The 12,626-nt window shown below is 37.8% G+C and overlaps 1 protein-coding gene across 1 annotated transcript; it reads left to right on the forward strand.

Annotated features, from left to right (window-relative positions):
• The first annotated feature begins 2,438 nt into the window (after positions 1-2,438).
• On the forward strand, positions 2,439-4,943 carry LOC136262760 (probable serine/threonine-protein kinase kinX). The gene has a single exon (XM_066057160.1). The coding sequence runs from the start codon at positions 2,585-2,587 to the stop codon at positions 4,523-4,525; it is 1,941 nt and encodes a 646-aa protein (XP_065913232.1). The 5' UTR covers positions 2,439-2,584; the 3' UTR covers positions 4,526-4,943.
• The last annotated feature ends 7,683 nt before the right edge of the window (positions 4,944-12,626 follow it).

The raw sequence follows: 12,626 nt of genomic DNA on the forward strand, positions 1-12,626 counted from the left end.
ACTGAGCAGTTGTGGTTTGTTAGTTATCTTTCAGATCGTTATCAACATGTTAAGTATGAAAACTGTTATTCACAGTGGGGCTTAGTGAGAGGAGGCATTCCCCAAGGCAGCACTTTAGGTCCCTTATTGTTCTTGATGTATGTGAATGAAATGTCAGCACAAACTACGTATGGCAAGCTCCTTTAGTTTGCTGATGATGCAGCTTTAACTTTCTCAAGAATTACTCAAGCTGTTCCCCAGCAGAATATGTCAAGTGATTTATCTCAACTTGCACTCTGGATTAAAGAAAGTAAAATGTAGCTTAATGTTTTGAAATGTAGTGTGATGTGCATGATTTCAGTCCAGATCCACGTTGCCTTCTTTGCCACCAGATATTTGTATTGATGGTACCCACTTGCAGATGATGTACAGCCAGAAATATCTTGGAGTGATCTTTGACAATACACTTCAATGGTCAGAATATGTTTCTGCTGTCTGCAGAAAAATGTCTATTTTGGATAAACTCTTCTTGGCATTCCCTTCCAACTGAAGTCATCAAAACTGTGAACTAAATTTGTATGCTGATGATATGGAGATGCACTGTAGCAATATTAATCTATCTTGTGTGGAACATGACCTACAAGAAGATCTTAATCTTGTGTATTCTTGGCTTTGTGTAAACCTCTTGAGCCATAGTGTCAAGAAATCCAATGTAATGTTGGTTGGCTCACATCAAAAACTTCAAAATCATGACTTAAATACTTACTATTGATGGCAGGCCACTATCTTGTGTGACCTCGTTTAAGTACCTTGGGCTCTACATTGATGAGAATTTAACTTGGCATGAACATACTACAAGTGTACTGCAGAGAGTTTTATCCAGGATACATTGCCTTTATTGTTTGAATCCCATACCCAATGACCTTCTTCGTAGGCTATATCATGTGTTTGTGTTGCCAATATTAGACTACTGGACACCTTCCTCTACCATGCACTTCAAGCGACTTGAAAGACTTCACTCAAAATTTACCTATTTACCATCCAGTTCCTGCAGTTCTATGAGTATTACTCTGACAGAGTGATGACGTTATCATGTAGCCATACAAGCTTATAGAACTTTACATAAGATTTCATCATCATATCTACATGATACTTTTCATTATACTTTTCACATCACTTCTCGTGTTGCTCGTAATGCTCATCGTTTCTTTGCACCAAGAGTTAGAACTACATTAGCAAAGAACAGTTTTTATTTTTGTGGTACACAAATTTGGAACTCGCACACTGTATGAAGCAAGGAAACTGGCGGATTTTAATCTTTATATAAGTCATTTTTATGTATGTAATTAATGTGTACTTAATAGCTGTATGTTTGTCAGGGCACTGCTGAAAAGCAGTATTTTTACACTGAGCAGTCTTCCCTTAAAAACGTTAATTGACTCTCTAGTCCTGTCACACTTAATCTATGCTCGGCCTGTTTGGGGTACAATGTTAACTTTAGCACATCAGCAACGATTACAATGGCTGCATAACTGGGGTGTGCATATTGCTGCCTCCTTACAAAAGTTTGACCATGTGTCTCATCGACCTAACTTTAACTGGTTATCAATCCCGTCCCTGGTCAAATATCACTCGTGTACTATGCAACAGATATACCACTTGGAACATGACACTTCTCTGATAGTATTTGGCTCTAATCATCATTATCATACCAGGCTGTCAAGTAGACACATACGATCAGAACATTGTAGACTGTCGGCCACTCAGAAACCTTTTCGGCACACTGCACATTGGTGGAATGACTTGACAGTTGACATTGTTACTGCTTCCTCCTTCTGTGGTGTTTTTTTATGTAATGATGTTTAATGTATTTGTAGTTAGTGTATTTTGCTGTGCTGTATATTGCATGTCCTTGTGTGTATGTGTTGGCATTGTGATTGTATGTACTTGTATGTATGCTCCTGCACCGAAGGCAATTAAGAGCCTGAATAAAATCAATCAATCAACTGATCACTGTAATGATATAGATTGATGTAATCATGCTGATATCAGGGGCGGATCCAGACTTTTAGAAAAGGGGAATCAAAGTGAAGTGGCACTACGTTGTCTGGTTTGATAAGGTGAGACCAAAAAAAAGGTCACAGCCTGCTGACAATAGCTGCCCACCCCACTATTGACATAAAAGTCCTTACATAGCTCGCTACACACTGCTCCAATACTGTGACTGCTTTATTAAAGTGACTGCTCTATTAGAGTATCTCGATCTTGGTATACTAAAACTTTTTGGATGGAGAGCCCCCCTCCCCTTCCCTGTATCTGCCCCTGGCTGATATTGCGTTTGCCAATAAATTAAATTAAAACCTTTGCTTGCTATTGACAAGTTTCCTGAACCTTCCCTTGTGGTATGCTTGTGTGTACAGAAGATTACGGAACCTATATGCAAACACGTGCGAGGCCCCCGAACATCTGTACAAGAAAGAGTGCAGCTGTGCAGTGTATCTGATCATCATCTGATAGACTCTCGGATAGACTGATATCAAAGAACGTGTGTGGCTTGAATGTTGGTTACGTGTTTTCAACGCTCCGGCTCTTTCTCCAGATTAAAATGGCCAAGCCTCAGGTTAAGCGGCGTAAAAAACAAGATCAGTTTGAGGAGTTAAATGAGCTGAAAATCGACAATGTTGTACTTGGAGAAGTGATCGGGAGAGGAGCTGGCGGGAAAATACTTCGCGGAAGCTGGGAAGGTGCGTCATGTGCAGTGAAAGAGATTTTTCAAGAGATAGCAAGTGAGGAAGAATTTACGTGGTTCCTAGTTGCTTTTATTGAAGAATGTCGTAGAAGTATTCGACTCCGCCACCCCAATATCGTTCAAGTTTTTGGCGTGTATTTCCCTCCGTCAGAAAGTTTCCCGCGTGTTGTCACGGAACTTCTCCACGGCAATCTGACCAGTTTCCTTGAAACTAACCCCAAACTTTCGCACAGAATTAAACTGTCAATTTTACACGACATTTCGTTAGGTCTAAGGTTCCTCCACACTAGTTCCCCACCCATCATTCATCGAGATTTAACCTCCAACAATGTGCTTATATCTAGAGGCTATGTGGCTAAGATTGGAGATTTTGGAACAGCTCGATTTTTAAATCCTCACAATCAGATCCATTTGTTGAAAATGTCACAGCTAGCCAAAGCACCTGGTACTGTAGACTTTATGCCACCAGAAATAATGTTTGATAATCCTCAGTATTCCGGTACCCCTCTTGATGTGTTCTCGTTTGCTTGTGTTTCTTTGCATATAATAACACAGAAGTGGCCAAGTCTTGTGGCACCATTGCAGCTTCTTTCGGAGGCTGAAAGACGTGCAAGATTTTTGGATATGTTTTATGAAGAAGCTTTGTCTTTGAAACCAATGCTGCTACAGTGCCTTGACAACAACTCCAATATTAGACCTAGCATTGTAGATATATGTGCAAAATTGGAAATCCTTAAGGGTCCAAATGACCAGCTTCCACTACCGTATTTATTAGGATTTCGATTTCAAACAAGTGGTGACATAAATTCTCAGCCACAACGAGGTCCTGATGCAAACCCACAATTTGCAGTTAAATACTGGGAGCATTTGGAAAAGGTTTGGGAAAGTTGTGCAGATCTTCCTAGTACAGAGCAAGTTGACAATGTCACCCTAATAGACGGAAATGTTTATGTTGAGGGTAATAACGATGTATTTTGTTACAATTCAAACAATGATTCTTGGACTATTCTACCTCCTCTGCCTGTACACAGTTATAGTTTAGCATGCGTGGTTCCTCTTGGACAGTTGTTAGCCATTGGTGGTTACAGTCAATGTGGGATTACTAATCAAGTGTTGTTATGGGATGCTGCTGAGAAATGTTGGCATGATGATATAATTACCAGTAGGATGGTGATTGCAAGGTCTGATGCTACTGCAGTTGGTTATCACTCATCGGTTATTGTTATTGGGGGCGTGGTTGACAACAAACAGTCTACTACTCAAAGTGTGGAAGTTCTGGAGATCGATCTTGACAATTTGAATGCATTTCATTGGTATACTGTCCGGTCCATTCCTTTTGGTGCTTGTAATTCAATGACTGCTATCATTGATGACAGATTGTATGTTGCTGGAGGGTATATGAATGACACAGGTGTATCGCATATGACATCTGCCTCCATATCAAGTCTTCTTAGTAGCAAGAGTAGTACACTCGGTGTGTGGAGTGAAGTTTCCCATCTCCCGTACACTACTGAGTCATTCACTTCTTATAAAGATCATTTGTTAATATTTGGTGGTGACTACCTTCAGCGTATAAGCAACAATGATAATATTTGGAAAGCTGTTCCATCCATTTACCTATATCATGTTCAGAGGAAGCAATGGGAGGTGGTTGATAAAATTCCTTGCAATTATTACTTTGGAAGATGTGCCCATTTGAGTCCTTCAAAAATCATGTTCATTGGTGGTCAAATGCATCTTTCAATTTCATCTCCTATTAGACAGTGTCGGATGCTGACTCTAACTGAACATACATGAACTTTCAACCCACAGACAAAGGGATATGTAACCGTAATATAGTTGCAACAGTAATTTATTGTATATTAGTTAATACGATACAACTATACCTGCATCTGAAGAAGTGTACTGTACATGGCATGTATATTATCATAAAACTATGGAATGATTTTCTATGTACAAAAGAAAGAGTTGCTTACTTAGAGCTGATAGAGTTGTTGAGCTCAGAGTATAAAAATCATGACCATTATTAGTTTCACCACTAAATGGCAGTGGATAAATTACAGTATGGTATGTCGAACCACGAATTTGACAATGTCTGTATCTCTGGTGATCGTTGCAGGCTATATAGTTTGGACACAGTATACGTGTGTTGGCAGCTAGAGTATAATACGCTTGTATAGTGTATGTATATCATATTTAGTACATTATTTTAACAAGAGCCCATAATATTTGTATACAAATAATTATTATGAACTCAAATTGTTATTATTAAGGAAATGTTGAGGACAGTGCATGTACTTTGGAAATATAAATTTTTATTAAAATGGTAATTATATAAGGCACATGCAATATCTGATGATATAGTAGAAAGTTACAAGAACTGGATGTAAGTAAGTCAGGGCCTGATGGATGACATCAACGACTTTTTAAAGAATTAGCTGAGCAACTAACTGTTCCCTTACGTGTTGTATTCAGGAAATTCCTAGACAGTGGGTTTATCCCTAAAGAATGGAAAATAGCTCATGTTAGCTACCCCTGTTTTTTAAAAAAGGAAACTGTCAACAATGAAGCAATTATTGACCCATAAGTTTAACATCTGCTCTTTGTAAAGTATTTGAATCAATTTTAAAAGATGGAATTACTGAGTTTCTTACAACCAACCACCTCCGATCTTGTGCAATTAGCTAACTCAATTACTATTAACTTTGCGATGGACAATTGGACTGATGCACTTCAACAAGGAATATCCATTGATGTAGTCTACCTTGATTTTAGTAAGGCTTTTGACTCTGTGCCCCACCAAAGATTATTAGTTAAGCGTAAAGCATATTGTATTCATGGGAAACTATTAAATTGGATCAAGGCTTTTTTAACTTATAGGCAACAGCGTGTAGTTATCAATAATGCGTAGTCTGATTTCTGTGATGTTGTTAGTGGGGTACCACAGGGATCTGTGTTGGGGCCTCTCCTTTTCCTAATTTACATCAATGACTTTCCCAACATCATTTACTCACTATCACTGCTGTTTTGCTGATGATACTAAGATATTTCGTCGAATTACAAATCACCAAGATTATATTCAACTCCAGCAAGATATCTTAGCTCTTGAAAAATGGTTGAAGCTTTGGCAATTGAATTTAACTGCTCTAAAACATTTTGTTGGGTAAAAACAATACAGGTTATACTTACAGTATGAGTGGTAAGCAACTTGAAACTATAAAAGAACATAAAGATCTCGGTGTTCTGGTAGACTTGGAGTTAAAATTTCATCATCATTTATGCAATGTTTATACTAGCAAAGCCAGTCAAGTATTAGGAAATCGTACACCTTTTGGACAGTTATACGTTTCCCTTATTGTACAAATCTTTGGTACGCCCACACTTAGAATATGCCAATGTTATCTGGGCAGGGGCGGATCTAGGGGGTGGGCTTTGGGGGCTGAAGCCCCCCCCCCCCCCCCTTCACTAATAGGCTTTACTTGATCAATATGCTGAGGATTGTAATGAAATTTTGTCTTAGCATATTATATGATTACTAATAATACAAATACTCATAAACCCACCTTATAAACATCTTTCCAAGGTATTATTAGTGGATTTATGCTAAAGGTTATATGTAACAAGGACCCGGATCAGCATTGGAGGTGTACAAGATCGAGATACTCTAATAGAACAGTCACCTAACTACTCTAATAGAACATTCAGTGTAAACATAAAAGTTGATTCTGTTATGGAATTTTTCCAAATCTGCCTGCGCCTATAGTGCATTGGTCTGTTTAAAAGGCTTGTTCATCTACTTGTGTAGTTATTACTGGTACTAATTCAGGTACAAAATTTCCATTGAAAATACTCTCAGATTCATTCTCGTATCATTCAAATTTCAAAATTTTCCACTTTCAACACTATTACTCTATCATGCATGCAATTGTGAGAGGGTGCATAATGTGCTTGGTTGTCTGAACCTACCCAAACCTTTCCATTAGCAAATGCTGCAGATAGCCATATATATCTAAAGGCAGTATATAAAATATCTACAGGTAGAAATGCATATTTTATGTGGAAATTTCTCCAAATTGCAGTATTTTAGCATCTGTTTTTCAAAAATTTCCTTGGGGGGGGGGGCATGCTCTAAGACCCTCCTAGTTCCAGAGCATACCTCCACCCAAGAGATTCGTACCTTGAGTTAGCCCCCCCCCCCCTTTATAAATCCTAGATCTGCCCCTACTGAGGTCCTAATTATGTAACTGACTGTAACAATGTGGAATCTGTGCAAAGGGAAGCAACTAGATAGATTCCAGAACTAGCTATCTAGTTTACCATACCATACAAGGTTTCAGCATTTGAATCTTCCAGCATTAGCATACTGTATACACCAAGCAGACATGATCATGACTTATAACATCCTGCACCATAACCTTGACACAAATCCCAGCAATTTATTCCAACTTCGTACATCTACTTCTATACGTGGACACAGCTATAAAACCTTATGCTGCTAAGAACATCAGAAATCACCTTTTTGCCTGCAGAGTTATAAATCACTGGAACAATCTACCCTGGGCTGCTGTCAACTCACCTTCTGTTATCAATTTCAAGAGGAACATAGATAATCACTACCCCCAATCACTTGTCAATGACTACAATTTGTTTATTTAGTATTGTATGATTTTGATTTTGTAATCAATACTAATTAGTTATGTAATTTGTGTAAAGAGCAGGACTCACAGGCATTTGCCTTTTTCACCAGTATGATTATTATTATTGTTACAAAGTGAGAGAAAGTCAAGGGTGGCATGCAAAAGCAAGTTAAGCTATGGATCCAGAGTAAGAGAAAAAGGAAATGAGTGAGCAGTTGCCAAAATACTTCTCCAGTTTACACCATTTCCAGGGGCGGATCCAGGGGGGGGGGGGGGGGGGGTGGCTTTGGGGGCTGAAGCCCCCCCCCCCCCCCCCCCCCCCTTCATATTTAGGCTTTACTTGATCAATATGCTGAGTATTATAATGAAATTTTGTCTTAGCATAATTATATGATCACTAATAATACAAATACTCATATAACCACCTTATAAACGTCTTTCCAACGTATTATCAGTGGATTTATGCTAAAATTTATGCAACAAGGACCCGGATCAGCATTGGAGGTTTACAAGATCGAGATACTCTAATAGAGCAGTCAGCTAACTACTCTAATAGAACATTCACTGGAAACATATGCATGTGGTTGGTTCTGTTATGGAATTTTTCCAAATCTGCCTGCACCTATACATGCAATGAAGTGAATTGGTCTGTTTAAAGGGCTTCATTCATCTACTTGTGTAGTTAATATGTATGGCAATACTTAATTCAGATAGCTACACAATTACCATTGAAAATGCTCTCAGATTCAATCTTGTATTGTTCAAATTTCAAAATTTTCCACTTTCAACATTATTATTCTAACATGCACCTATTCAGTGTTGTGCAGTTGTGAGAGGGGTGCATCATGTACTTGGTTGTCTGTACCTACCCAAACTTTTCCATTAGCAAAATGCTTCAGAGAGCCATACCTATAATCTAACAGCAGTATATAAAATATCTACAGGCAGAAACATTATGAATTTTATGTGGAAATGTCTCCAAATTGCAGTGTTTTAGCATCTATTTTTCAAAATTTTCCTGGGGGGGCATGCCCCCAGACCCCCCTAGTTCCAGCATGCTTCGCATGCTGGGAAGTGTGCTTCACTACCTCTACCCAAGAGATTAGTACCTTGAGTTAGCCCCCCCCCCTTTTATAAATCCTAGATCCGCCCCTGATTTCACTATAATAACAGTCAGCAATGCTAAAAAATGAAGTGTAAAATCAATTGAAATTCTATAAACAAGACCTAGCTTAATTAGGTCATGTGGCAGATCGTGCACGTGCATGCCTTATTAGTATAGCAGCACAACCAAAAAATTGTGCACTTTTCATAAAACCATGAAACTTTTCACATAAATAGTACTCCTCAATACATTTATTTTTAGATATAGTGCCATCACTGATTTGACCTTTGGTGACCTTTACTGCCATTTTTTGTACAGAAAATTGATCATTTTTGTCTTTAACTCCCGAGGCAGTAATTAACTTGTTAAAACATGGTACCAAACAAAAGATCTTGCTGATAGAAACAACTTGGTTTTTATTTGAAGTCAATAGGAGATTTCATTCTTAAGTTACGAGTATTTTTATTAGCTGCAAAATTTGATAAATTTATGCATAACTATCTGCCCACAGGTAATTCACACCTCGAGGGCAGGTAAATTTATCAAACTTTGCAACTAGTAAAAATGATCATAACTTTGTAAGACATCAAATAAAAACCAAGTTGTTTCTATAGGCAAAATTTTGTTTGGTACCATGTTTTAACAAGTTAATTACTGCCTCAGGGAGTTAAAGACAAAAATGATCAATTTTCTGTACAAAAATGGCCATAAAGGTCACCAAAGGTCAACTCAGCAATGGCACTATATCTAAAATTACATGTCATGAGGGGTACTATTTATGTGGAAAGTTTCATGGTTTTATGAAAAAGTGCACAATATTGCCAATTTTGGGGGCTACACCGCTATGCTATATCAGTCCAGCTCCATTGTGTCTCATGATCTAGCTACTTTTAGAATCTCCCCCCTCCCCCCACTTAAGGAACTGACTCGTTTTGTTGTCACTATAGTGAATTAAATTAAAGTTTCTTTGCAGTCTTTGCTCAGATTTGTGGCAGCCAATTGCAAGTTCAGAGGCTATTGCACATGTATTGCAATGCTTGTCACATCATGGTAAGGATACAATGCAAAGTTAGGGTAAGCCAGACCAATGATATAGTTGTGGCAATAGTTTACTAAGCTGGATCAATCAATCAACAAGATTATGACCATGTCTGTATATATATCCATTTTAACTATAGCTTTACCACATTAATAGCAACACTGAACTTCAGGGGGGGATCTAGAGGGGGGTGCTAAGCTAGGGGCATCTATAGTATCAACTAGTAGTGCAGTGGTGAGAAGCACACGTAGCATGAGGAGCATGCTTTATCTAGGGGGTCTAGGGATATGCCTTCACAGGAAATTTAAATTTTGCAAATTTAGCTTTCTGAAATCAAATTCGGTATTAATATTGACTGAACTTTATTGAATAAGCACTGTGAGAACTAATAGTATAGCATCGTAGCCCCCAAATTAACCAAATTATGCACTTTTTCATAAAAAGCATGAAACTTTCCACATAAATAGTATTCCTCATGACATGTATTTTTTGATATAGTGCCATCACAGATTTGACCTTTGGTGACCTTTGTGGCCAGTTTTGCACAGAAATTTGACCATTTCTGTCTTTATCTCCCTGAGGCATTAAATGACATATTAAAACATGGTACCAAAGTAAAGGTATTGTTGAATGAAACAACTTGGTTTGAGGTAATTCCATTTTGAACTTTTATTAGCTGCAAATTTCTTTGATTTTACCTGCCTTAGGGTGTATGTAAATTACCCAGGGGGAGGTAATTTATCTCAAAATTCATAGGTAATATAAGTGATCATAACTTCGGAATGAAATCACCTACTAACTTCAAATAAAAACTAAGTTGTTTTATTCAACAACTTATTTATTTTGGTATCATGTTTTTACAAGTTAATTAATGCCTCAGGGAGATAAAGACTGAAATGATTAAATTTCTGGGCGAAAATGGCTATAAAGGTCACCAAAGGCCAAATCTGTGATGGCACTATATCAAGAAAATTATGTCACGAGGAGTACTATTTATGTGGAAGGTTTCATGCTTTTATGAAAAAGTGAACGATCTTTGCATTGTTATAAGTATTCTCTAGAACACAGCATAAATGCTGTAGAACCCAGCATAAATGCTGCAATATGGTTTGAGTTTGAAGTTGAGGAGTTGGTCTTTGTTCTTGACTGTTCTATTAGAGTATTTTGATGTTTAGCAGTGTTGATTCCTAGAAGAGATTAACTCTTCTCTTCTCACTCTTTCCATGTTTTCATTGCCCATGTATGCTTTTGGAGCTGTACTGTAGCTTCTACTATATTTCTAGCAAAAAAATTTGGAGAAGAAGGGGGTGCTTCACTCGGGGGCCCCATGCATCATGCCATAGCTGCTGTGCGCTACAGAACTTCTGATAAAATCTCTGCATGTCTAATTGTGTTGACACTCCACATCTCCAGCCCTGCTACAGCTCATGACTGGCAGCTGAGAAATTTCAGACCATTAGTTTTATTGATATATACTGCTACCTGCATGCAGCTGTTGCTTTGGTTACTCAGATCAAAACTCTTTGAAGTTCATACCAGCCTATACATTCAAAGAGCTCCCCTATACCGGATGCATTTCTGTGGTGACCTTGCACTTGTATGGCTATCTCTCCTGCATGTGTACACAAAGAATCAAGGGTTACACAAATCTTATGTACATTGATATCAGCTTCAAATATTTTGGTACTGTGCTCACTCTCTGTAACATACCTTATAAGTGACTCACAAAAAATAACATTATCATTAGGCTGGGCCATTACACTTTAAAAATGGCCTGTTATGGTTCAAAAACCATGCTTGAGACAACGCTTTCAAAATATATGCACTCAAGGGCTGACTGTTTTATTAGAGTGTATTAGTGTACTAGTATATTATGAGCTGTAGTTTTTAGTTTTCATGATGTCTCAAAGTTCACCAGAATTAATTATTTCAACCAGGCCACTTGAGAAAGTTGTTTCGGTAAATTTTTAGATTAAAAGGCTGTTTCACAAAGTTTTTAGTGCTACTGCAGGGTTAATAAGTACACTATAAGCAGCTTCTGAAAACATGGAAACACTTGGTGCAGTAGTAAAATACCAACTCTAAAGTTAGAGGTCAGTGGTTCATTTCTTACTTGGATACAGCAAAAAAAATCCTTTTTTGACTATTTTTAGGGAGACATTTTAAATGAAACCTATTGACTGCTCTATTAGGGTATTTGAGTGTTATTAAATTGTGCTGGACCTCCCCCCCCCCCCCCCCTCCCAGAATAATTGTCTCACCAAAATTATCCTTCTTGCAGCATTTATGCTGTGTTCTAGAGAATACTTATAGTATAGTGGCACAACGCAAAAATCGTTCACTTTCTCATGAAAAAGCATGAAACCTTCCACATAAATAGTACTCCTCGTGACATAATTTTCTTGATCAGTATTAGTTAGAGTGCTAAGACCTTTTTTGTGTGCACTTTTGGATAAAAGCATGAAACTTGCCACATAATTTGTATGTATCGTAAACGTTATTTTTTGATAGGGAGCCACCTCAGATTTGACCTTTGGTGACCTTTAAATCCAATTTAATGCTTAAAAATGGTCAGTTTTTCATCTGTCTCGCTTATAAATGGTTCAAAATTCACAAACTTGGTGTCAAATTAATGCTCTTGCTCTGAAGAGTATATGCTAACATTTAAAGAAAAGTTGGTCTAATCTGTCCATAATAGCAAGCAGTGGTTTCTGCTCTATAGCCAGTGACGAGGGAAGATATTGTGTATGTATGTGTGTGCATGTGTAATGTGTGTATGTGTGTAGTGCGTGTGTGTGTGTGTGTGTGTGATTACCTCTTACACCATTCCACTTGGAGAAATCTCGATGGAGTGGTGTAAGAGGTACTCATGGAGCTGGTAAGGAGGTACATCCTTATTGGCATTTTGTGCTCTACTTTTTTTAATGGACTCGCTGTAATGAACCATCTTGTTTGAGAAAAATGACATGTACAAGTATACCTGGCAACACCCTGATACTAAGAAATGGTATTGGTATCATACATACATACTCAAAGGAAATTTTGCCATGATGTTTCTGTTATTTGTAAAGTGGATTGTTGGTCTGACCATAAATTGTTAAGGGCTAAAATTGTGTT

This window comes from Dysidea avara, chromosome 8, assembly GCF_963678975.1.
Source record: "Dysidea avara chromosome 8, odDysAvar1.4, whole genome shotgun sequence".
NCBI classification, from domain to species: Eukaryota; Metazoa; Porifera; class Demospongiae; order Dictyoceratida; family Dysideidae; genus Dysidea; species Dysidea avara.

What these genes read in the sequence shown, in the direction of transcription:
- LOC136262760 (XM_066057160.1), top strand. Translation starts at nt 2,585, where the DNA reads ATGGCCAAGCCTCAGGTTAAGCGGCGTAAAAAACAAGATCAGTTTGAG.